This window comes from Dermacentor silvarum, chromosome 11, assembly GCF_013339745.2.
Source record: "Dermacentor silvarum isolate Dsil-2018 chromosome 11, BIME_Dsil_1.4, whole genome shotgun sequence".
Taxonomy (NCBI): Eukaryota; Metazoa; Arthropoda; class Arachnida; order Ixodida; family Ixodidae; genus Dermacentor; species Dermacentor silvarum.
In genome coordinates this window covers 103381903-103409460 of record NC_051164.1, presented here as the reverse complement: position 1 = coordinate 103409460, position 27558 = coordinate 103381903, and the positions used below count along the sequence as shown (strand labels likewise).

General features: G+C 44.8%; 1 protein-coding gene across 1 annotated transcript; it reads left to right on the top strand.

Annotated features, from left to right (window-relative positions):
* The first annotated feature begins 184 nt into the window (after positions 1–184).
* On the top strand, positions 185–26382 carry LOC119433373 (pleckstrin homology domain-containing family F member 2). Its single transcript, XM_037700541.2, has 9 exons — positions 185–329; positions 2747–2811; positions 5576–5713; positions 7865–7928; positions 9607–9735; positions 12445–12551; positions 14606–14768; positions 17686–17834; positions 23439–26382. The coding sequence occupies exons 1-9, from the start codon at positions 314–316 to the stop codon at positions 23637–23639; spliced, it is 1032 nt and encodes a 343-aa protein (XP_037556469.1). The 5' UTR covers positions 185–313; the 3' UTR covers positions 23640–26382.
* The last annotated feature ends 1176 nt before the right edge of the window (positions 26383–27558 follow it).

The window sequence follows — 27558 nt, the reverse complement described above, 5'->3', positions numbered from 1 at the left end:
TGCAGCTGTTTTGTCGTTATTGTTGTTGACTCAAATCATAGTATGAAGTTCACATGATGCGCACTTTATTATTGTGTGCTATCGCTCTGTTTGGCTCCGCAGCTCTACTACAAGTTGGGCAACATTATTTTTGGCAACAAAAACATTCATGAGTGAAATTTTTATTCTAAACAAACGATATTTATTGAAACCATGTACTGTTATTATAGTGTAGCGGCAGTTCTTTTCTTGTGCGTGAGCGGGCACTGGTTTTGTGAGTAGCACATGAAGTGCTACCTGCGTTTGAGAGTATCTCACCACTGTGAGCTTCAAGATGGTTGACAGCCTCGGTAAGTCGCTGCTGGTCCTCGCTGTTTTGCATGTCAAAGAAACTGTCCCCCAACATACGATCGTGTCGTATCGTCATTCGTGGTTTTGATGTTTCGTAAACGCGTTCAGCCATTTGCTGTCCGCTTCTAGTTTGTCGTGTGTCGGTGTGCAGTAGATGATCTGAAGGTATGCGCGGTACGCCCACAATGCGAATGTAGTATCGTCCGCTGAGTGCGAGTTTATAAATAACTTATTTGTCGCGGGGAAAAAAAAATGCAGCGGTTCAACGATTACGATGCTTTCATATCTGACTACACTAGTGTGAAAACGTTGCACTAGAAAACCTTGAACGCATTTCTACGGCACGGAAGCTATTTCGTGCAGCAGACGTGAATGGAGCTGGTCATCTCACTACCCGCTCCGGGAGGGAAAAAAATAACAGAAAGAAATAGCGCAAACTCCTTCGTCTCGTGCCAGAGCTCGCGTTGCTGAACAGGAGGATCGCCTCCGTTGTTGACACGGCGCAGACAAGCTTGTTGAGCGTTGTTTCGCTGTAACGCAGCGGTCTTCCTTATGACTCACTCCTTACTACGAAGCGTAGCACTTGTGTCAGCGCTCGAAAGGCAGCTTGTCTTATCACAGGTCGCAATGGGGGGCAGTAGTCGTGCCTCAGTCGTGCGTGGTGACTGACGAGCTACCGCAGTTACGCACGCGTCACGCCGCGTTTGTAGTAAACGATACACGCAAATTTCGGTTCCTTCCGATGCTCGCTGCGAATTCGGGTTTCGTATTTCTTGGCCGGCGTGTGCGTCTCGCGTTGTGCGTTTCGAGGGGCACAGCTGATTGAATTTGGGCTCATTGTCACGTGAGCAAAATAAACCTTGTGAACGAATCTCGTGCTTCCACTTTAGTAGCGTCGAGCCAGTGCGAGCGAGCTACGCGTTATTACCGTATATTGCGAAACCTTTCAAGGAAACTGCTCGCCTTTCTTGAAAGCGGCTCGTATAGTAAGTAGCCGGCTAAAGCTGGGGCCGCGTTGAATCGAAGCAGTAGAATCTAACGCATGTGGCATATTTTAGTTTACGACAATTGAACGAATTGGTCGAACATTTTTAGTATCGATGTTGTAATCGTGCTTCTCAGCGACGTGGGGGCATGCTTTGTCATTGTTAAAGTGCCTTGGTAGCGGCGGCGTGCAACCACTGCATAGTTTTTTACTTACTGAATGTCATATTGTAGCTAATAAGGCATCAGATGTAGGTAATGCCAAATTAAGGTTACATGCTAATAAAATTGTCTGAAACCTTGACGTTATAGTTATGGTGAAACTGAAAATTTTATATCTTGGGGCATCTTGTCATGGAACAAGTTTAAAATAATTATAGTTCACTTACTTTCACACACAGATTCGCCTGTGCTAATGATGTATATATCATCAGTCAATTAACTGTGCTCACTGACAGTCTTAATTAAGTTCAGTACGAGCTCCACCCACAAAACCATGCTGCAGCTGTCCCCTGTCCCTCTGCACTTCAAAATAGTTCTTGAGAGACACCAATATTGAAATTTGCCTCTGCCATGACGTCACAAAAATGAGCAAACATAATTGGCTGATGTATCTTTACGAACTTTCTTTGAGTTAAACAGTGGAGTACTTGCCTCTGCATTCTTACGTTGTCTCCAACTATAGCATTATATTGCATAACAGTGTTTTTGATGCTCCTTGCAGTCTGTGATGCCTGTTTTAAAATGATGCCCTTGAACATTAGGATGTGCACACGCATATCGTTTGCAGAATAAATCTTTACAATTAGTCATATGTAAGAAAGTTGCGAAAAGTGAATTGACTGCCTTACTGTTCAGTTTGATTCTGAAACAGCTGCTATTCGATAGGTTCTTGACTCGGTATAGAACATAGAATAATAGCTATTAAAGTCTATATGATTTCTTATGATAGCTACTACGTGACTGAGTGCTCATTTTGAATAGCTGTTACTCGAAGTTTTATTGAGATTTTCAGTAATCTGCATGTGACAACGAGATGATTGACATGTAAATTCAAAACAACCATTCATTATCTTCTCTTCAAAATACAAGTAATCTGACCAAGGTTATAAACAGAGTTAGAAAGCCAAACAGCATAATTATATGACTTGCTGAAAAGTTTCATTTGGAAACCCTTAGAAAATGATTCAATTAAGTGTTGTCACTGCTTTTGATTTGATTTCAAAAATCGCTTTTCACACACCCTTAATTAAAAAACTGCAAATGCTGCGTGAAAAAGCATGATGAGTTTTTTTTTTTTTTTTTTTCTCTTTCTCAGTAGTTTGCAACATGTAAGCTGTTCTTTCGCATGTTCATTCATACCTGTCATATGTGCGTGAGTGTGTCAGTATATGGAGCAACACACATTCTGTACATTGTTTTCGTTCTACAGTTAATACCCGGGCAAATGCCAAGCGGATTGCAAACATCGAGAATTGCTTTGGGAGCTCCGGGCAGGTATGAATTTCTCTTGGTTTTTTGTGTTGTGTGTGTTCTGCTGACTTCATTAATTCAAACACAGTAGGTACTGTAGTGTCCATGCATAGTACTTTTTGGAATGTAGGAAGGCAACCCTGGTAGACAGCACGGGGCTTCCATGATGGCTGCGATGTAGTAGAAATAAACCTGTGTGCATTCCCGACAAAATTGGCCGTAATCAGTCGTATTACTCAAACTACGACACATTACAATGGCGACGAGGGTGCGTCTGAACTACGGTGAAGACTGCCAAGCAACTATTTTAAACGGAATGAAAATATCAGCATACATCGACCGAACTTATACTTTGCGGTATGGCGCACAGCATGCTTCCCTCGTTTCCTTTCTTCGACGCGCGTGCCACTGATGACAACAACGTTGGCACTGAATGATTGAAGTGGGTGAAACGCTTTGAAAACTTCATCGTAGCCTGTGGCATCACAGCTGACGCCCGGAAGACGGCCGTACTACTACACTATGTTGGTGAAGAAGTTTATGACATTTACTGTTCGCTACCTGATCCTCCCGCAGCTGCGTCTACCGTTTCAAGCACCGGTGGCTCCAGCAACGCAACGCCTCTCTACGCCGCAGCACGCAGGAAGCTCGATGGCTATTTTGCACCCCGAGTGAGCACTACCTTCGAGATTTACCTTTTCCGTCAAGCCAGGCAAATGCAAAACGAGTCACTCGATGCGTTCTATGCCAGACTACGACAGCTCGTTAAGCACTGTGCTTTCGCCGATGCCGACACCAAAATCAAGAATCAAATCTACTGTCCACAGTGTCAACACGTCTACGCCGGTATGCCATGCAGCATGACCTCGACTTGCAAGGAATCCTCAAACAAGGCAGGTTGTTTGAAGAGGTCGAGCACATCTCCGTGATTGTGTGTCACAGCCTACCTCGTGCCATGACCATAGAGGAGGTAACCGAAGCGACGCTAGCCGACCCGGTGATCAACTCGCTCAAACAAGCCCTAAAGCAACCCCAGAAAGGCAAACATTGGAAGAGCACAACTCTATGGCCTTTCTCTCACGTTGCGACAGAACTGTCAGTCTCCAAAGAAGGACTTGTGTTAAGAGGCACGCGGATAGTACTGCCAGCACAACTTCGCACAAAGGCAGTGCACCTTGCGCATCGAGGCCACCAAGGCATTGTCAAGACAAAACAGCTGTTTCGTGAGAAGGTGTGGTTCCCAGGGATAGACTCTCTAGTGGACCAGACAGTTAAGAGCTGCCTGGCATGCCAATCTAACACACCAATACACCATCGAGACCCTTTGCCAATCCAGAAGCTGCCTCGAGGCCCGTGGACAGAACTGTCATTAGATTTTGCTGGCCCTTTCCCTGATGGCAAGTATGCCATGGCAGTTGTGGATGATTTCTCCAAGTACCCAGTCATTAGCATTTTACACACTCTTGCAGCACCTACAGTCATCAAGCAACTGCGCACTGTATTCGATCAGTTCGGCTGTCCAGAAATTGTTAAGTTATTCAATGGCCCACCCTTTCAGAGTGAGGGTTTTGCAGAGTTCGCTAGCGAGCTCGGATTCAAGCATCACCACATCACTCCACGGTGGCCAGAGGCTAACGGGGAGGCCAAACGATTCATGCGCACCCTCAAGAAGTCAATACTCGCAAATCGTGTCAGCCACTTGGATTGGACCGAAATCACAGCGTCCAGAGATGGAGTGTCGATTTGTCGCAACTCAAGCTTCTTCAAAGATGCGAGCACAGTTCAAATGGAACGACACCAGGACCAGACCGACATGCCAGATCTGGACGATGCAGCTGTGCCAAGTAACAGTGACCTTCCAAGCCACAGCACAGCTACTCCTAGTGAAGCCCTACCAGCAACTCCGAAGACCGCCTCACAGCAGGTACCCCCAACAAACCAGGCAATGACCTGAGCGCCTGGAAGACTATGTGTGAACAAAAGTGCATTTTTCTTTACCTACTATGTGCTTGAACAAAACTGAATTTTTCTTTCTCTGAGTGGATGATGTAGTGTCCATGCATAGTACTTTTTGGGATGTAGGAAGGCAACCTTCGTAGACAGCACGGGGCTTCCAAGATGGCTGCAATGTAGTAGAAGTAAACCTTTGTGCGTTCCCGACAAAATCGGCCGTAATCAGTCATATTACTCAAACTACGACATGTTACAGGTACCTTTGAATTATCTGGTAAAATGTGGTCCAGAAGAGCATGATGAGTTATTATATACACAAAAGAATTTTGTGGCTGCTTATTTGCAACCTTAAGTGAAATCAGGTAGAGAAACTCCCGCACATGCACATGGGCAATATTGGAGCCACGAGTGTGGAATCTATGTGAGCAGATCGGTAACACTATCTTGTAGTGGTAGCTGCTGTTGCATGTGCCACCATAAATATGAGATATAGGCATGCGTGGAACGTAGCTCATGCCCTATGAATGTCCTCTTGTCAGACATTTTTGCTGGCAATGCTTTGGCTCTGAGAATCCAGAAAGTTTCAGTTAAGTGAAAGGCTTATTCAGCTTATTAAAGCCTACACATAGATAAGAAATAAACTACTATTGTTATCTTTATGATCGTAGATTAGTGAGCAAAGTGCAGGCGACTGCAGTATGGCTTTGTACCTGGTCTTGTTGCGAGTTTGGACTGTGAGCTTTTGCAGCAGTAGTGCATATTTACAAGCGTAATACGTACTCACTGTGCTATTGTGAGCATGTCATTAATATGAGTGTTGTTTTTATTTTCGCAGCCATTGGCTTCCCATGGTCGTGTGCTTGTGGGAGAGGGTGTCCTCACAAAGATGTGTCGCAAAAAGCAAAAACCGAGGCAGTTCTTCCTCTTCAACGACATACTCGTCTATGGCAACATCTTGATCAACAAGAAGAAAGTGAGTGCTGCATTCGTTTCTCATTGCTGTTACAGTTCAACGGTATAGCAGTCTCGAATGCATGGACTGCAGACTGGATATGACTGGCAGATATCTTTTCTGTGGTTCAAGTGGCGTTTTTGGAGTACCCAACTCGTCTTCTAAGTTGTCTAACCTGTAGTCGGGCATCCATGCCAGAAATGAACCCACTGCTGCACAGCTCATGATGAGCTATGTACCAGGTGCGAGATTGTGCAAGCATCTTGCTTTCTGAACATTCGCAGTGTTCAATCTGCACCCCCTCCTCACCATGCTGACGAAAGCACGGCGCTGGCAAATCATGAGAGCGCAAGCGAATGTCCGAAAAGCGAGATGCTTGCGTGATCTGGCCCCAGGTTTGGACTGATGCTTGAATATAGCTTTAATGTCACTTGCAGCAGTGCTCATTGAATGCATAAATGCCACCCCTAACCTTACAAACGGAAACCAAGGTATACAAGACTGTGCAGAACCAGATTTCTGCTAAGTGCGCAACTTAGGTGGCCTGCCAGATGTACAAAGATTCACATCGTGCTCTGTGAGCATATAAGCTCTTGTACTGTGTATGGCGGTTATTATGTGCCATTATGTGCTTTTGTTTTGTTCTGAAAAGTATAAAGGGATTCTCCATTCACCGAAACAACTCGAAAACATACTTTTTATTCTGTCATATTAGACTTATCTGATAAAGGCATGTTAGTGGCAGTTTCTTGAAGCCGCGGGCTCGCTACAGTTATTCCGCGCAAAAAAAACGTAAATATGTAGTGATTCTCAATTTTATTCAGAGCAGTATTGTATATGTAGAGTTGAAAGAGGCGTGTCTGGGTTTCATGAGGGCACTAATTGGTTGCCAGATATGCTGTTCTAAATAAAGTGACCAAATGTCCCTGTTTATGATAGACACATCTTGTTTTTACGGATTTCTTTCTGCTGTCCCCGCGATGCTTGATTTTCTTCTGTCTTGCGTGCTAGTGTGCGGTGGAAAGACATACTTGTCTCTTTAGAAGTTACTGGTACTGTAGTTAGAGTAGAGATTGGATTAACACGTAATGCTGCAATTGCTCGAGTAGGCAGCTGTGCTTGAGCTGTGAAAGTGTGTTGCTTGTTAATCCTCTTCCGGCAGCAGAACTTGCGGCTCTTCAAGGTGCAATCCATTACGTGCTCCAGCAACCACCAAATCTCTGGGCCATTTTCTGCGATTCGAAAGCAGCCCTACAAGCTCTGCAGTTTGCCCTACGTCACGGGTTACACGAACAGCTAGTGTACGAAATAAGACAAGCTCATCACCATGCGATTGAGAAAGGACACGACATCGTATTTCAGTGGTTGCCGAGCCACTGCGGAATTGTTGGCAACGACAGCGCCGATGAAGCTGCTCGCTCGGCTCATCAAAAACATCAGCGAGTGCCTATACCACTCTCAAGAACGGACGCTGCGCGGCAACTTCAATCACTTGCTCGCCACATCACACTTCAAAGATGGAATTCACCAGGTTTCAGCAACTCACGCTTGCATTCTCTCGACCCTAAATTGCGACTTCGCCTGCCACCTGGACTCTCCCGTGGTGAAGCAACTTTACTGTGTCGCGTGTGGTTGGGCGTCGCATTTACAAATTCCTATTCATTCCTAATAGGAATGACTAACAGTGCGGCATGCAATTTGTGCGATTGCGATGAGACGCTAGAGCACCTTCTGTGTCATTGCCCAGCTTTTGACGCTCAACGACGGATTCTTCAAACTCAACTCAGCATGTTAGATAGCAGAGTGCTGTCAGAGGAAAAGATTCTGGGACCATGGCTTACGCATTCCTGCATGCGAAAGGCCACAAAAGCTCTTCTTCAGTTCTTGAAGGAGACTGGACTATATGAGCGCTTGTGACAGTGGACCTTCCTCTGCGACTGACTGTGTGAATAACTGACTCTTTATGTGTTTTTTTTTTTTTCGTATTCTCGCTCCTTATCTATTCTTCCCCTTTCCCTCTCCCCAAGCGTAGGGTAGCCAACCGGGCACGTCCTTGGTTAACCTCCCTACCTTTCCCTTCTCGTTTCTCTCTCTCTCTTCCGGTATGTCACATGCTGGCAGAAACATTACTGCTTACTTAGAATGATAATGTACATTTCTTCTTCTGAACAGTACAACAAGCAGCACATTATTCCCTTGGAAGAAGTCAAGCTGGAGAACCTAGGGGACGATGGAAGTGAGTGAATGTTTTTTTTTTTTTTCACTCATTTAGTTGCACATGCCTAATTAATGCAGGTTACATTGCCTGCTGGCAAAGCACGCATGCGTGCCTACAATGCTCCATTGAAATTGCCCTCTCTAGCAGTGACACTTAGTCCTTACATGCACAAATAACAAACATGTGATGAACAAACAACAAAGGGAGCAGTGTTACAGCAGCTCGGGTTGCTGCAAACTCCTATGATTGGCATCCTCCATTCATTAGAACGGAAACACAAACAGCCATTCGACTAACTAATGGGGGATTTCACTATTAGATCTGGAGCGAGCTCACATGTTCCACTGCTAGTTTTGGATCAAATTGCTCCGTGGCGAAGTGCTCTCTCTTGCTCCACCATTGGGACATGGATTTGGTCGGAACTGAAGGAGCGTGCCACGTATTGCTTCCACCTGCTGAGGAGCAGGAGGAGTTTGGTTTTGCCGGCAGTGGTGACTGTGCACGGTAGTTCCAAACATTGATTTGCCACAGATTCAGCATCACTTCCGTGATAGCGTCCATACTGATTCTTGTGAACGAAAAGCCAAAGTTGAACACTCGCTCGGGGACGGCGACTTTGCCAACTGTAGGAGCGCACTGAGCATAAGTGAGACCTCGTTTCCAGAACTGGTTGTGCGTGCGCTATGTCTTCCACTTTGACCATGGCATGGCGCAGTTTGTTTTCCACTGGCTTCCACTGGCAGATTAAGATTTCCAAAATAAGAGCGCTTGCTCAACGATTCAGGCGACTGCTTCAGACCTACCAGTGGAATTCACAATAGGTGTGTATTGCAGGGCATGTATATGTAAGTTTGGAGTGGTGTATAGAGCCAAGAAAAAACGTGAGAAGCTATGCTTGAAATTTAAGGTAAATTTGGTTATTTTTGTCTACAAGCATGTCCCCACACATCAGCTTGAAGGTGTGGGTGAAGAGAATAATATTTCAGGATGTTGACTGGAGTGAGTACAGAGTGGGCATATATTTGCTTGCCGTGTGCTAGGAAGTGTGCATCTAATATAGCTGCTTCATTTAGATTGCCATTTGGTAACACATACTGGTGGACAACACATGTTGGCCACTATGAAACCAAGTCCCCTTGTTGATACATTGGCTACAGGCGAAGGCTTCCCTTGCTTGCCCATTGTAGTACCCCAGTCACACCGGGCACTTTTGATCGCGATCGAGCTTGATTGGAATTGATCTTCTCGATCTCGATTGGCTCCCTTCCACAGCTTGTGAAAAGTAGCGTGAACATGGTGTACTGTAGCACGATAGACGTGACTCAAGACAAAGGCAACGTATGACGAAGCTGCTCCGTCTGTGTGTTACAATTGTCTTGTGTCATGTCTATCGCGCTACAGTGCATCAAGTTCAGTCAATACCAACTAGCCCAATTTTATGTCCTTAATGTCCTGCGGAGCTGCAAAAAAGCCAATTGAGATTGAGAAATTCAATTTCGGTCAGGCTCAATCACGATCAATAGGGCTCTGTGTCACTCGGGTATTAGTCAATCGAGTCTCCATTTTCCTGTGACCCTTCTGCCTTCGACAAGTTCTTTGAACATATACACACACAAGTTCATGAGTTGTTATTGTCAGTTTCGTTTGCGAATTGTCGCAGAAGGTTGTCTGACCGATGAATGTCGCAACATTTCAGCTGGGCTGAAGAATGGCTGGCTCATCAGGACCCCGACCAAGTCCTTTGCCGTCTATGCAGCAACTGCCACAGAAAAGACAGAGTGGATGGCACATATCAACAAATGCGTTGAGGACACCATCAGGAAAAGTATGTAAACTTGCCCTTGTGCTTGCTGTTGTTCAAATCATGTGTGTGCTCTGTTTTTGGCCTGTAAGAGTAAAATTAACTCCCTGATGTCATGGAGTTACAGCGCTTGATGCTACTGCACTTGTATTATATATGCTATAGCTACAGCCATGTACTTACTATAGCATTATGCTTGCATGTCGCAGTGTATGAATTACAGTAGAACCTCATTCATAAGTTTCTTTTGGGGGAAAAAAAACGCTAGGAAAAACGTACTAACCGGGAAAACGTACAATCCGAAGTAACTGAAAAATTTGGACAGACTCAACTGTAGTAGACATCTACGTAATGCGAATCGTTGCAGCACAAGACGCCGACGCAACACGCGGCAAGCTGGTGGGGCTTCGGCGGCCCAAGGCACGTTTCGCTGTTTTTCTATTGCATAGTGTTTTAAGACAGCGATAGGAAACTTAAACAAAATTGATCTGGTGGGCGACGCCTGATACCGTAGGGGTGACAGGTGGTGCGCGCCTGCAGCAGGGAACGGCGCTGTGTTTAGGTTATCGCCTATTAAAAGCGTGTACTACGCTTCCGACGGCACTACACTCCACGCGCTGTAAAATAGGTGAAGATGCTTATTGTATTAGGGTTGGCGGCGATATCTGTGAATGCGGCGTGCAACGACCTGGGGGAAGATTTGTTGGTACTGGATTTAGAAACTGAGTATGCGCTAGCGTTTTTACGTGAGGCGGGCGGGCGGGCGAGTATTGCGGTGAAGCTGCCACGGCAGGGAGGCTACTGTTCTCGTTCGCGCACGCCCCACGCATTCACTTGTTTACACGGGATCTAGTGGCCGGAAAACGTACTATGCGATCGCAGTCTGAGCAGGGAACGGCGGCGTGTTTGGGTTACCGCCTATTAAAAGCTTGTGGTACGGTTCCAGCGGCACCACGCGCTGTGAGACAGATAGGTGAAGATGCTTATGGGAATAGGGTTGGCCGTGATAGCTGTGAATTCGGCGTGCCACGAGCCGGTAGGAGATTTGCTGGTACCAGAATAAGAAACTGAATGCGCGCCGGTGTTTTCAAGTGAGATGGGCAGGTGAGTATTGCGGTGAAGCTGCCACGGCAGGTGGCTACTGTTCTCGATCGTGCGTGCCCCATGCATTTTCTTGTTTACATGCGATCTAGCAGCCGGAAAACGTAGCATACGATTGCAGTTTGACAATGTGTTGGTGCCTAACTGTGTAACTCAATTAGGTATCTCAATTAGGTAACTCAATTAGGTCATTTTTTGTGTTCTCAATTGCGAACGTTGGCACTGGGAAAACATATGTAGCGGGCTCTAACAAAATTGTGCAACGACAAGCGTACGATTAACAAACTGTGCAATGGCTCTAACAAAATTTCTCGCTATCGCAGACTGCCTTTTAGGCAAACCCGAGTACAAAGGCCAAAGTCTGATTAGTTGCTAGTCACTGTAACAATGCATACTATGGAAATTGGGCTTTTTAGCTTTGCGTGATATGTTAAGTTCACAGCGTGTGCATCACCTCTCCACGGAGCACAGGAGTAAACTGCTGTGTGATCAATGCTTTAGTATATTGTCATCGCATGTTGCGCTTCAGTAGATAAAGAAATTAAAGATGCTGGATAGAATTAGGTGTGTTCTGCATTGCCAATGAATAAGTGCTGTATGCTGTGGTGCCACGTGCTAGGCACGCAGTCCATGGGGCACACCAATGCGATTATCCTCTTCGCATTCCCAGCTCAAATTAGCTTCACTAATTGATTCACAAGGCCTCAGTGACACGGTACAGTCGTAAACCGGTAATATGGACAGCATTGCGAAAATTTCAGACACCTTACAGAGTGTCGCGGGAGTATTCGGACTTCGTCCCGCTCTGCCTGCATGACCATGTGCCACTTTGGCCTCCTTGTTGACTGAGTCGTGCAGAAAAGCAATATTTTGATTCACCATTGATGCTTCTTCCAAACTGAAGGTAACGAAGCCTAGGTGATCGAGTCGTAGCAGACTCTGCTCAAGCCAAGCTAGTAAGTTGTAAGAGACTGCATTTGCAGTTCGTTGTGCGAGTTTCGCATATCCAAATTTGATCCTTTACGTGTAAAATGAGAACACTGTCTTGAGGGAGACTTCTTTCACTTTTGTTATGAATTTTTGTCGGCTACAATCATCAAGCTGTGTCAAACAGCGCCAACTCCAACCTCCGCGATCACACGGTTATCAGAGCGCAGTCGGCAGGGCATGGATATTTGGTGCGCTTGGAGATCTTACTTACATCTGTCTTTAGTGACAGGCATGAAAAAATGGTCGAAATACAGGCAGACAAGGTTGCATGCAAGCATATGTACATGCACCAATGTGTTGACCAGCTTTTCCAGCGGTTTGTAGAATAAAGGCTTATTTTCTGGTGAATTCGATACCTCAGAATCTGTTTACTTGGACTTTAGGTGGTCCCCGCTGAATCCGAATGATTTGTCGGTGACTGTATTGTGCGCTGTACCACACACATTATCGAGCATGATATTTGAAGGTTCTTTATTTTGTCCGAAGTATGTTTTATTTGTATAATTTTTTGGTTCCCTTCGAGTTCAGATTTAAAGAAGTTTCACTGTATTTCACTGGTTTCACTTGATGTTTAAGGTGGGCTCGTCCTTATAAACTTCTTGTTTTTTTTTTTTTTTTTTTTTTTGTTCTGTACGTGGATAGCTGGGAAATACCCAACAAAGGAGCATGCCGCCGTGTGGGTTCCTGATGCCGAGGCCGGCTACTGCATGCACTGTCGAAAGACCCAGTTCACCATGCTGAACCGTCGGGTATGTTTTGCCACGTCTTTGAAACATTTTCCTTTTCTGCAGTACAATCGCTTGAGGAGGCTGCTGAATTCCTGTTTGTGCTCTGCGCACAGTCCTCGGTGTAGTGAGAATATTTGTGTCGTCAGCTGGTTTCCCGTATTACCTATGCTTCCTACATTTTCATTCTGCTGAAAAGGTTGGGGATAGATTACCCGTAAGATCTAAGAAATGCATATGTACTTGGGTGAGCAAGAGGATGCATACCACAGGCTCTCTGAAAAAGACAATGTATTCGTAATTCACACACACAAACTGAAATTGATGAGTGCGGTGGAAAGTTTGCAATACCAAGTTTTGACTGCAGTCCTCGATTTCATCTGAAGAAGGGTTTTTAGCTGGGCTTGTTGGGGGTGCATAGTAACTTTTCGGTGAACTGCACGAAGACTGGACAAGAAGGAAATAAACACGAGCGCATCTTGACTATCTTGTTCCGTCTTTATGCTGTTCACCCAAAAGCAAAACTCGATCTCAAGTTACATTGAGAGGCGGAGAAGCAAATTGGCTCTATCACTGGAACCTTGGTCCATAATTTTTTGCTGGGGGAGTACGTCTGCCTATCTTTATAAAGGTGACATGGTGGAGAGCTGAAATGGAAGAGCTTGTTGGGAAGTTGAAAAAATAAATTGAGCTGAGTTGAAAGGCCAGAGAGGAGGAGGCAAGTAGCATTGCAATCTTTTGTATACAGTGTAGACCGCTTATAAACGTAAGTCGCCAGAGTCGTGAATATCTGCACTATAAGCAGTACAGCACTATAACGAAAACAACGATTTTCAAGCCCTGCACGTATGCAAAACAAGTAGACCAAGCAGCCACGCGCAAATGAGAATGGAAGCGTGCGACTGGGAGTTTTGCATCCGTTTAAATTTACGAACGTTGAAAGGTTAATGTCCAAGTACCCATGAAGCAGGCAAAGTAATAATTAAAAAAAATGTCTTAGTTTCGCTCGAAAGGCGAAGCATCAATTGCGATAGCAAATCAATAGAGAGCTATAAGGAGTAGGGATAGTAGTTTTATCGGCTGCATAAACTTTACACATTCGCTTACTAACTGAATTTAAAAGCTAGTTGTCAACGCGCACAAGCAAACATAAATAGACTCGATGACCGCAGACAACCACTGTCAAAACGCGGCCGCCGCAGCGAGCGAAGATTCGTGCGGTCTATCGCTTCAACGGAAACTGAGTGGCGTAAGCACAGCGCATACAAAGGTCAGAGCTGTGTTGAGATCGCTTTCAAGATACGGTGCACGCGACAACACCGACAGCCGGCGCATTTGTTGGTAGAGTAGAAGCCGCCCCCCACCTCCCTCCCATACCCCCACGGCCTTTTGCGCGATGGAAGTCTCGTTTGCTCTCCGCTGTGCGTTTGCTCTCCGTGAAGGCACGCGTCCCCCGCGCGCTTTCTCTCGCACATACGGCCCGCGGCGACGATTTTATCACCCTTGGACTCATGCTCCATGTCTCATGCGCCTCCTCCGCATCGCCCTCGTTGATCTCATCTCCCATCGGCGGGCGCACTTCGTTGAGAAGTGTGCTCGCTACCGCCCTTGTCGGCGAGATTTTCCCGCGGAAGCCGCATTATAACCGGTATTTCGTCTCACGCAGCTGCACTGTAAGCGGTATGCGTATACATGGAGTGCTATGGGAAAATTAACAGGAGTCTGAGAAGACCGTACTATATCGGTCCTGCACTGTAAGCGGTTATGTTATAAGTGGTCTATACTGCATTTGGTAGATCGTAGAGGAAGCTATGCTAACTTTACTGTCACATTAGTTACGAGCATTGCTACAATGTTTATGGTAGTGTATCCATGACAGAAAGCAAGTGCGGAAGTTCATGAAAGAGGTCTACTGCTTTCTATTTTAGGGGGTGGTAGCCGTCTTATAGACCTCTATCACTTACATATTCCTGTGACTATTACTACAATACTTTGTCAGCTAGCCCAGTGGTTGACTGTACTGGGTTTACCTGCTGCCTTGTCACATGTTTGGCTCGCTTGTTCCACACATGTTGCAGCACCACTGCCGCAAGTGTGGTACCGTGGTGTGTGGCCCGTGTTCCAACCGTAAGTTCCTGCTGCCGGCGCAGTCCACCAAACCTCTGCGGGTCTGCCTCACCTGCTATGATGCTTTGTCAAGGGCGTCCATCTTGGAGTTAACCACGGGTGGCATGGCAAGAGGTGAGGGCGCATTTTCTTTATCTTGGAGAGCATTGTTCATGATCACTTGTCATTCGTACTGTACCCATAGACCACTCCACATATCACTATCATAATTTTATACTATATATCGTTTTACGCTACTACGATAGCGATTGATTTTAGGCCGCTTTACAGCCATGTTACATCCTATCATCGCAACTAATCAATCAGCGCTCAACACAACATTATCAGTCATGGCGCTCTTTGGCCATACCTGGCCCTTGCGCCACAAAAAACCACATATCATAATCATCATCCTTGTTGGTAAGGCAAGCTCAAATGTTCCGTGCAGTAAAAAGGCAAGGACAAAGCAAATAGTATACCGCACACGAGCACTAACTTCAGCATATAGTACAATGGAACCTCGTTCATACGTTCCGGAAAAAAATGGAAGCAAAAAAAAAGCTCACCAAGAGGAAAGATGTACAATCCGAAGTCGCTAAAAATTACGGCAGAACTCATCTCACAATGACTGTCGACAGCAATGCGAATAGCAAACGAGCAATGTAGCAACAGACCATATTCCTAAAGTCGCATTTATTTACCACGAGTAGTGATAATTCTGATATTCTTGATGCTTCAGCTATATGCTACATACTCCAATATCGTCCCACTTTGCTATGACGCTTGCCTAGGAGCAAGGAGGAATGATGGCTGTATAACACCGTAGCAGTCATGATAAAAGATAGATTTAATGATAGGAAAGACAGAGAGGTCGACCTGAGCTAGTGTACTCTAGTCTGCTACTCTGTACTGGGGAAGAGGAGTGGAAGTACTGGGATGGATGATGATGATAAGAGAAGTGGCGAGTGCTTATGTACATTAGTCGGTAGCCCTACTGGAGCCGCTCGTCTAGCTTCGTGTCCTTTAGGAACTTAAACAGCGTTTTAGAGGCATATAATGGCGACGGCATGGCGACATCTAATCTTAAATTATGACGATGGTATAACGACGACTACGTGGTGACGATGATGGTATGACGACAACTGGGCGAAGAAGCAGGAATGATCACGATAGCATGACCAAGATGGCATGATGATGATGACTGTATGACAACGGATAAATGTAAATGATAGCGTCTGTGTGACGACAACGCAATGACGATGATGGCATGACAACGGCGGCATGATCATGATTGAATGACGGCAAATAGATAACGAGAGAATGACGAACAAGGAATAACATCAGTGGGTTGACGAAGGTGATATGACACGACGGCATGACGATGCTGAAGTGATGATGATGGTGAAATGACAGCTTGATATCGATGGCTTGACAACAAACGTATGATGACGACAGCATGGCAACAGCATGATGACAATTAGAAGACGAGTGTATGATGACAGTGGCATGACAATGATTGTATCGCAAAACATGTATGACGACGATGGCTTGAGGACAACAGCATGACGAAGACAGAGTGATGATGATGGCACGACTACGACGGCATTACGATGACGGTCTGACAATGCAGGCGTGATAGCGAGTGTCTGGTGACTGCATGAGAAGGGCAGCATAATCATGATTGAATGGCAACAGTATGATCACAATACAATGACGAAGAAAGATTGATGTTGAACGACGAAGGCAGTATGACGACGATGGCAAGACAATGGGATGATGTTACTTAAGTGATGACAATGACAAACCGACAGCGTGATGACGATGGCATTACGACGACTGTGTGACAATGGTGTGATGACAGCATGATGAGTCAAATCACGAAGCTGGAATGACAACGATTTAACAACCACGATGGCATCACTATGGTGGTGTGACAACGAATGCTTGACAATGGTATGATGATGACAGCATGACGGGTGTCGGATAAAAAAGCTGGAATGATGGCGATGCAACAACTATGATGGCACTCGATCGCAGCGCCATTAGTTCTCACGACCGCCACGGAGCTCATGTTTTCAGCGGAGCTGCGAAACTGAGTTGGTTCTAGTAACGGTTGATCACGACCACAAGCCCATACCTAGTGGCCCAAGCTATTTGACTACTTAAGCCACTCGTATGGGCCACATTGCCCTCCAGCCTTTTCATTAGTTAGAGGATCCCTACATGGCTGTTGTTTCTCACTACAAATGAGTGGGTGTTCTTTGGTGTGGTATTGTCATCTTGCTGAGTATTAGCGATGTAGCGTCATCATCATCACATCAAAATCGCAACTGCTACCACCGCAGATCTTCGGTAGCTCAGCTCTCAAGCCACAACCATTGGAACACACACTTTTTTTCTCGGCCCAGCTAGACAATGCAGCTGCCCCTTCACTTTCCTTTATAAATGTAGAGATGATGGCATGCCTTGTCGGCCTTTGTCACACCGTCCTGTTACTTATTTTGGTGGAAAAACCTGTAACATAAGCATGCTGATTTGTGTAGTTCGTTACTAAGTGTAAGTGCAATAAAGTGTGCCGCCTCCTGAGCCAGCTACAAATGAGTGGGTGTTCTTATGTTGGAAGCCTGGCTAATTCGGAGTGCAAACTACTTGGACAAAAGCAAAAACACGAGAAGAGACAAGACGCAGCCCCTCTTCTCGTGTCTTTGCGTTTGTCCTAGTTCAGTTGAACCTGGATATATTGAACCTGCATATAAAGAATTATTGTATATATGGAACAACTTTAAAGTCCCCTTGAAAATTTCTGTATGAAATATATATAGAACTTTTTTGTGATCCCCTTGAGATTTGATATATCCGGGTTCGACTGTAGTTCACGCTCCGAATTAGTCATGCTTCTCTACCTACTCACCCATTTTTCGCTTCTGATCTTATGTTGGAAGTTGTGTGAGTTTACGAGCATTTGATTTTTTCGAGTATGCGAAACAAGGAGAAATTGCAGTGGCTCTAAATCGCTGTCCTCATTCAAGTGGTTTCATGCTAAACTCTGCAGTTCAACAAAAGATGGACAAGCCAGTCACTGGTGCTGACTCCTCCGGAGAGGATGACTCTGACTACGACGATGATGACAACAGACGGGCAGATGGTTCTGCGGACAATGGGCTGTCCAAGGATATAGATGGCCTGACATTTGACGAGAAGGTACCCACCTGATTTTTTGCCAACTGCATTTTTAAGAGCATGTGAATTCCTTTTTGTTTAAGACATAATTTTGCCTTAATTAAAGTATATTGTCGCAGGATATTTGGTCTGCAATGCCGACAGGGAACAAAATGAAGACGGTGAAGGAGCGTCTAGTCTCGAGCGAACATTCAGAATATTGTGGGCTGTGACATTCGTGTACATCCTGTGCATAATCATTTTAACATATCGCACCTCTCTCCCTCGCTCAATATTTAAAAAATTTCATTCACGTTGCTTTTTCATACACAAAGCGGTGTGTCCAGAATGATCAATTCTAGGATTATGGCTCTGTAGTGTAGCATGTGTACGCTGTTTGCTAGGGTCTGCCTACAGATTGCAGTAGCTTTATAAAAAAAAACATTTCTGATGGCATTGCAGATGTTGTTAATGGGCGGGAGCATCCTGTTTGTCTTGAAAGGATGAAAGGCTCGACGTAACTGAGGACTTTATTCATGGCATACTGATGGTACTACAGTGCAGTCCACTTATACGATACCACATATAATGATATATCGGTTATAACGATGAGTCGACTTAAGAGTATCAACTTATGCATTAGGGCTATGAGAAAAAAACCCATATATAACGATATGTTATTCACCGCATATCGGATATAACGATCGAAATTTTGCTTCTGGGCAGCGTTTTTCATGCAGAATAATTGTGAAATTTCCGTTCCTAAGTAGCCCTTAAGCGAGACGGGGCGAAAGGTTCGCCTACGGAAGTTCGTACCTGCCGCCATTACTGCACAGCCCGTCCCGAACGCCGATTGCTAATGCCATGGAGAGCGTTGCAAGTTGACGCAGTGTGCACAAGATGGCACCAGCTGCTTCGCGTCCACGTCTCCGGTGGTCGTGTGAGCGTCCATAGAAGGGGGGGGAGCGATAAGCAAGCAGCACCTGCGCTCCCTTGTTGGTTCTTTATTCTATGCCTTCACAATTCCCCCTCCCCTCTCTCTCGGCGAGCACGGAAATGTGCCGCGGAAGCAGCGGGAGGTGCACAGACAAAGCACAAAGCTGTGTTGCTTGAGACGAAGCTGCAAATTTTGCAAGACTCGAAGAAGTACGAGCTCGCGCAGTCGATAATATCGATGATTGATTATGAAATCCAGGAGCGCCAGGATCATGAAAGCTAGAAGCAGTGGCCATGCCGATTAACGGAAAAGGCGGGCTTTGTGCACCAGGCCAAAACCACCATGGGTGAAGCTAACACGGTGGAAGCTGCTGACATTACCGAACTCTGGGAGCATGTCGCTACTGACGATGAAACAGGTGGTGCATCGATGGAGGAGTTTCTGATTGCAGATAGAGCTGCCTCGTTCTGCTAAGAGATCTCCGACGGGGCAATCGTCGCGACAGAGGCGACGACAGCAGCGGCAGTGACGACGATATTGACAATGGCCCGTCTTTGACACCGGCCCCGATGTTCAACCAAAGTGCAATGATATCGATCGAGTTGCTCATTGATTTCATGCACACTAAATTATAGCTGCCAGTGTTCGCGCAGCAGCAAGATGCGATGCACACCGCGGTTGTGAATCTGGAACTTCCGCCAAAGCAAGTGCAGATTTGACCATTTCAGCCCGCCTAACGATTGAAATGCTATTTAGAGGTATAAATAAACGTTTTGTTTTTCACAGCCTACTTGCTACAACGTCGATTTTTTTATCGCAAGTGGCAAATTTGGTTTCAGGATACAAAGGTATATGCAACAGCTTTTTTTTTTACAGCAGTCCAGATGTAGCGATGATCGGTTATAACGATCGGATTTTTCGTGCTTCTTGATATCGTTATAAGTGGACTGTACTGTATCGTATCATACTATTGGATACTGATACTATAAGACAGGGGCTCTCCAGCAGGTTGGTCCCATAGAAACCTGCTACGCGTCATGAAGTGCCAAGGAACACCCCCCCCCCCCCCCACCCTCATCAGTAGAGATGTTAGACGTAGCAGCGCGCAACACATTAGGGGCCAACAGTGGTAGTGGACAGGCTATCTTGATGGAGACGTACAACCCAGGTGGTGCAAACTGGATGCATTTGTCCTTAGCAAAGGCAAGATCGTATAGCAACCAATGCATGCCGAGAAAGAATTACTGTTTTCAGTGCATATCGTACGGGGAGACATAACCTTTCATCACAAGAGGTCTTAGAATTAGTGCAGACTCTACTTTGAGTACTGCAAAACCTTGTTAATTCGGATTTCATGGAACCAAAAAAAATGTCCGAATTAACCATATGTCAAATTATCGAGGGCGTAAAGAAAACAATAAACAAATGCTTATTACCTCAACTCGCTTTTATTTATTCAGTGAATCGGCAAATTCTGTTTCTATGTTGCATAAAAGCAGTGCGAAAGCTGCAATTCTAGTCATCTTGTGATTTATTAGCGCTCGCAGTGGCGAAGGCCTCGCGACTTCTTTCGCAGCGCGGCTACGATGTGTGTCTTCATCTGAGACGCTTTTCACTACCGCGCGTACATCCCAATTATTTTTTCGGCAGTGAGCTGGTCGCCAACAAATTGTCCGTCCATCACGATGTAGACGGTGCTTTATTCCTACTACGATGACCCCTGAGAGGGTTGTTTTCAATGAGGCCAAGTGCAAGGCAAGTCGGCACATGATCAACTAAGATAAAAACCTTCAACAAGGAGTACACAGGACGGTAGCTGGACTCACAACTGTTGTTAATCGAGCATTTGGTCCTCTGTATTCCTGTTATGTATGCATCTTTTTTGCCGGTTTTTGTCTTGGTTGTTTTCAGTAAGCAGACTATATTCTGCAGACTCTGTAATATTGCTTTATTAGCTTTAAATCTATGCTCTACCTCGGCGACTCAAATCGGTGCACCGAAAGCTAACGGTTACATCAGCCAATTAGGAACGAAAGCTAGCAGCATGTCAGAGAGAAAAGAGCAGAGCTTGTCCATTGTGAACAGTTAATTTTTCCGTGATCCTTCTGTTCAGCGTTGTCACGGACAAGATTAGTTGCAGACAGCAGATGAGCCTTTCCTCCTTTCTCTGCGACATGCAGCTGGCTCTTGTCTGATTGGATGACATGACTCGCAGCTTTCAATGTATAATTCACAGTTCTTGTGAGATGGCGCACTAACACACTCATACACTTTGACTGTCATAGGCATGAGAAGAAAAAGAGAGCATATAGATTTTAAAAATTGCAATACCATGCTGATGACGTCATCAGTATATGCAATCGTTTATTTTTATATTCTTTGGGGCTTACCTTGTACCCAAACAAAAATTGTCATCAAGCTTGCACATGCCTCCTTTATTTAACACTCACTGCTCGCTACTTTACTGTCATGAACGCTTTGTCACAGTGGTAGGCACATATGAAGCCAACAGAAAATGAATCCAAGGAAACCAAGATTTAATTTCTTAAACCAGTGCTCATCCAGTCTACTTGTCTCTTTCTGTGTGGGTGTTCATTAAGTCTGCACTGCAAACATGAATGTGAAAACCAAAGGAAGCATCTGGCAAATTACTTGTTTTAATTGAAATGTAGAAATGATGAAGGGAAATGAAAGCGGATGAAAAATACTGGGGTGGAAGTGCTGTGCCACACTGTGCCAATCCACTTTTCCTGTGCCATCCTGCTCCAAAACGCATGATTGCGCCTAAACTGCTCCCAAGCGGTACCTCCATATCCGACATGCCCGATAATTCAGACGGTTTCGCGGCACTAGCTTGTACTCGTACCCCATAGAGTAAATGTATAAGACTGTCTCAAATTTCGGATGCAAGAACCCTTCGCCGTCCGATTTTACGGACTTTGTGCCATGACTGCAGGCCCAAAACAGCATTAATCAAAGCCACCACCGCCACCATATTGATTATCTCGAACAGGCGCTCTCGCACGCAGATCTACTGGCAGCCGTAGCCACCACCGTGGCAACACTAAGCCTAGCTGCTTCGACGTTAGCTACCAAGCTTCTTGCCGTTCGGTGCCGTGTTTTTCATTGAAATAATTCGCCGCTGTCATTAACGGCGCCGACTCTGCTATTGTAATCCTGGTGATTGGCTTCACAGTTCGGAAAGCACGGCACGCTGCATAATGATTCCCAAAAGTCAGCTTCGCCTTAATACAACAGTGTTACGCGGTGAGGCATACAGGAAGTGTTGCAGTGAAGCATAACAAGAATGCGAAGAGCAAATTGTCATGGGACACAGTATGTATTCTTTAATTACACACACTTGCACCCGCCTTAGCGGCAGTAAAAGGCGTGCATTCATTGTTTCAGACTGCCGATTTTTTGGATGATTTTGCGGGTTCTAAGGAGTCTGAAAAATTGGGACGGTGACTGTATTGCTTTCCGCCTTTTTGTTGTGATGTTGTGTTGTGAGCTGTGATGTTTTAAATGTGGGTGCAGTTTTGTGCCACAGTGATCACGGGTGATCATGGCACTCGGTAGCCAGCTGTGGTTGCCCATATCTTATGTTTACATTTTAATTTATTGGCTACTTATTGTGCCTTGTACCTGAAACTACAATTTCCAACTTGCAATATTTCTGTATTTAATCAGATGCGTTATATTTTACTCGGAAGACATTTTAAGTAAGACTTGTTCTTTAGATTTGACACATAGCTGACGTATAAAGTATCGCGCTCAAAGCACTGCAGTGCTAGTGTTGTGTGCCAGTGTTCTTTTTTTTTTCCCCAGCTATTTGTTGATAAGGTACAAACTAGCTTTACATCCCATGTGATTTAATTCTGCTATTTTTAGAGCTGCTTTGTACTTGTTTCTTTATGCTCAAGTGCAAGTACTTGTTTTTACTATGTATTTCATGCCTCTTATGCTCATACATAGGTAGATATTTATTGCTATTGTGATTTCGTCCTGATTGTTACTAGAACTTGTAATACTGTTACAGTACAGAGTGATCAGTTTTCTTTTTTAAGTTAAGCGCTTGGCAAGAGGAGCATAGAATGTTTCACAGAAATTTCACCTTGGCACATAAAGGTTTCTCTCTTAGCATTTGTATTTGTTGAAAGCAAAGGTTTGCTAATTAAATGTTCTTAGAATGATGACACACTCTAAAACTCACTTTCTCTGCTACAAAACTACAAGTTTGTTGCTCGGATGCTGCTCCAAAATGGTTATTTGCTGCTACAAAACAGCATCTTTGCTGCTCCATAGCTGCTCCAAAACGGTCAATTTGCTGCTCCCAGCACTGTTCCAAAATGTTGGAGCCTGCTTCGACCCCTGTAAATAACCTACCACTATTGTTTTTACATCCACTTTCATTTCCCTTTACTTCATCATTTCTACATTTCAATTAAAACAAGTGATTTACCGTATGCTTATCTTGGTTTCATTTTATATTGGCTTCATATGATTGTGACTAACAAATATAAAGCCCCTCGGTTCCCTCTTCTTCTCGTTCATGATATGCGCATGCCATGATCTGAAGGGAACGTAGTCAAAGAATGTTGGCAAGGTGCTTGATAGATGACGATTCTTGTTTGGGGACAAGGTAAGCCCCAAAGGGTGCAGGTTTTTTGTGGAGTGTAAGCCTCAAGGTGCAGTTCTTTTTCTCACAGCCCACATTCTACGGAGACATGATGGAAGCCAAGAGCCCCGAGGTGGAGGTCGCTGAAGAAGCCAAAGCAGTGCCGGTGTCGACGCATGTGGAAGATTCAAGCAACTTGCAAGACGTGTCACCCACTCAAGAGAACGCAAAAGGAGATGCCCCGGCGGTGGACCCCATGGCTGGAGGAGAACCCCACCCTGAAGGACACTAAGGCTGCCTGTTTTTGCTGCCCGTGTGATGCAATCCTTCGCCCCCAGGGCATCGTTTGTCCAAAGGTGCTTTCTACACTGTTTGGGATTACTTGTTGCCGCGTGGTGCTGGTTTCCTGCATTCGTGCGGCTGCCTTTCAATGTGGGCTATCCAGGGTTGGGGTTCTATTTTTCTTTTCCCCGAGATATCTGCAACGTCACACTGCGAAACCGCCCCGTTTTACGAAAGCTCAGTGTTGCTTCTGTGCAATGCGACAGGGATCTTTCGAACTGCATCCTTAAGTCAGATAGAATACCTGTCTAGCGCATCTTATGGTGCGTCGCCTGTCTATGGGTGCGACTTGTCATTTGTTTGGTGCTTCTAGTTTGCTTGACAGTGCAGCTCTTTCCTCGTTTCGTGATTTTGAATAATATAAGGCCTATGGCATTTGCAAGTATTGCTGCGTTGTACAATACTCGCGGATTGAAACGCTATATGTGCAGTTACTCGAGAGTGCTACGCTGTGTCGCTACGAATCTGGTCATTAAAGGTAATGCGGACTGTGATCTTGAGTGAACGAGCCAAAATTACGCCGATGTCGCACGAACGGTACGCGGTGGAAACTAAAGTATGCGCATTAGTTAGCCCTGTGTAAATGCATCCCATTCCGTGAGTATAGTACATGTCGAATCTTCAAGCTATGCCGTACGAAGTGAAGGTATACTTGCAAGCCTCTTATTTAAAGCGCTGGATAGCTCGTCGCATTTTTCAAATGTCCATAAGATGGGACCACTTTGCAGCGTAAATAAGTAGGATTGTGTCAATGTGTGCTACACCTATTCGTGGCAGTCAGTTAAGAGAGCTTATTATGAAGTTATTGGAAGCCTCTATTGGCATAAATTTGTTTGGTACGGTGAATCAAAGGTGACCACCTGTTCCTAGCAGAACTGAAGCAGTATTAGTGTGCTTTAGCATAGCGCAGATGTTATATACTGGAAGACATGTTCGAGGCCAGTAATGACGTCTTGTGACGTTTTGATCAATATATAATGCGCTGGAAGCATCATTCTTGTATTCCACTACCCTTCTCTTTGACAAATGAAAGGGGCAGGATTACCTTTGTGATGACCAGCTTGCCCACAAGTTCAAGTCAGGAAGTTTTAAGCGTTTGCAATAAGAGTTCTGTACGCTTTGAACACGGCATCATAGGATGTTGCTGCTCGTACTGCTTTTCACATCTACGTCTTCCAGTATTGTGGCACAAGTCTGCGCTATGCAAAGACTTTCTTGTCATAGCGCTAGTTCAATGGCAAAGGCTGTGCGAAGCTTGCTTGGCAATTGTCGGCGAGTGTAATGTACTACGAGACGCATCAGAGGGCAATGACATCGGCAGCATGCTGTCATGTTACGCACAACTTGGCACCAGAACTCATCGTTTGCTGCCAGTCATGATAAGTGCCTGCTGAGCAGAGCTTCGTCCTGACATGATGAGGACGGAGTTAGTTGTGTAGCTGCACATTGTTGAACAGGCTGTGTGCATGCGAAGACAATTACCTAAGCAGGGATGGTGCGCTGTTGACATATCTCTAGCAGCAAATGTTCCTCGGAAGGCTCCGAAACTGCAGCTGATATTAATTTGCCATTCAGGCATCCATTCATGTTGACAGAGTGCGATATCTTCCTTTTTTTTTTTTTAATGCATATCAAGTTGCACTTTCTGTTAGCATATACATGTGCCAGAGCAAGAAATTATGCAGTGCTTGTATGCCTTTACAGGGGAGCCACTGCTGCATTAAAAAAAAAATTTTTTTTTCGATCCCAGAACAATGTTATTGCGGGGTTTACAGTTGTGTTTAGAGAAGATGCTAGCATTCGTTTATGTCAATCCAGGCTCTGATGTCAAAGAAATGTCTAGGCCATGATTGGGGGCCAGCAATATGCCAACAATGCTCCATGTGGAGCATGAGCCACATGGCGCAAAGTTGAGCTTTGCCTGGGTGGTTGATTACACTGTGTTTGCACTTTCACGTCTTTTCCAGGCCAACTTTTACATAGAGGGGATTTCCCAGTGTGTTTGTTTCCTGTTAGACATTAATTTATAGCTGTATTGGTTGATGCATTTTTAGTTGTGCTGTGCTGCTTCTCGAACAACTGCTTTCAGACTTGGTTTGCGGACATTTTTTGTGTGAAGCTAGTGCGTATGGAGCTGCTTAGACAATCCAAATTGAACAGTACAGTGTTTCTTGCCAGCTCTTTTTCTTCATGCAGATGGAACTGCATTGCTTATTAATGTGTCTAGCTTTAGGATACAATTGAATCTGTTTTCAAGTGCTTGAAAACTGATCACTGCACAATGTTTACTGTTTGTGCAAGATGCATCATGGCAGTCGTCACTCACACTTTTTTAAGAAGAGCAAACTTGTCTACTGCGTAATGCATATCGAGAATGTAAATTTCAGCTCGGGTAAAATATCATCAATTATGTACTGCGCAGTCGGACAATCTGCAATCAAGATGCAACGTTTTGTGCATGTTTTCTTGAAGTTGATTGCCGTGTGTGAAAGGGGTATGTATGAAAGTTTATGGCAAGAATCGAAACTGATGTTTGAATTTCATGTTGTGGTGTGCAATTAATTTACAGCAGCGGATGCCAACATTGTGAAGTTGTTTTATTTCTTTTACTAGCCTCTGGTTTTTTTGTGTTGTCCACTGTCTTCTTAAATTATGAACCTAGGTTTAAAGCTTTGCCTGCTGTCCATGACAAGATGTAAAAAAGAAAAATGAGTTTTAGATTTTCAGAAATAATTTGTTGTATTGGTGCCTGTCATGCTGGTGATGCTTGCCTACACAGTTTTCCTTGCCAACGCTATAACCAGAGTTTTAGCTTAGTGGAGACATACAGTCGAACTTCGTTATAACAAAGTCACATCCGGCATGAAAATACCTTCAATATATCCGAGTTTTGTTATAAGCATATATTTGTTACATGCTGGGTACTGGCTAGAAATATTTTAGATTTATTTCGTTATATCTGTGTTCATTTTATTGAGGTTTGACTGTATGCTAATGTACAGGGAGACGACATAGAACAGGAATACCAGCAGTGGTGGCGACATATGATGCTGTGTTCGATTGCGCTTCACGCCAAGATAAAACGTGTTACTAGAGACTTTTCTTTAGGAAAAAGATGTGAAAATACCTTTGTGATTATGCAATGCCAAAATGTTTATCCCAGAAGCGGAACACTGCTGCGTGTAGCAGCAATAGTTTTGCATGTTTTGATTCAGTACAGCATCACCACACATGACCACCAGTTGTGTTGATACTCTTGTAAGGCTTCCTGCATCTGGGGCCAGTATTCTTGACTCGTCACATTTGGGGATGCTTCGGCTTGATATGTCCAGCACACGCTTCATTGGGATTATACAATCGTTCTGCCTGCTGGCTTAGCCAGTAAGCATGAACTGAAAACGATATCTTTGAAAAGTGATCGACGCAGAACATGGCCTTTACTACACTATGCTAAAACTATTACGTTGAGGGTCCGGCTTCATGGTGGGTAAATGTAGTAGTACAGCCCTAAAAAAGATTTTCTCCAAGTGCCTTTGCTATGAGGGAATAGACACTTGTATCTACTGGTAGAAAGAGGTTACACAGGTTTTGAAAAGCACAGCACTAGTGTATGTATGTGTGTGTTGAGTGAGTGTGGTGTAAATAGCGACACAAATTTTTTTACTAGTGCGACCACAGGGAAGATTGATTGTTTTGTGGATGGACTCCTTTTTTTTTTTTTTTCGACCACATAACTTTTGATCTAATAAAATCGTATATGGGTCTTACCTCAGTCTTGGACTCTCTAGTGCATGCAGCTGCATACCACCTGCAGACTTCATGAAAAATCATAGCAGCTCCTGCCTTGCGTGAATAAAAAGACTGCTTGG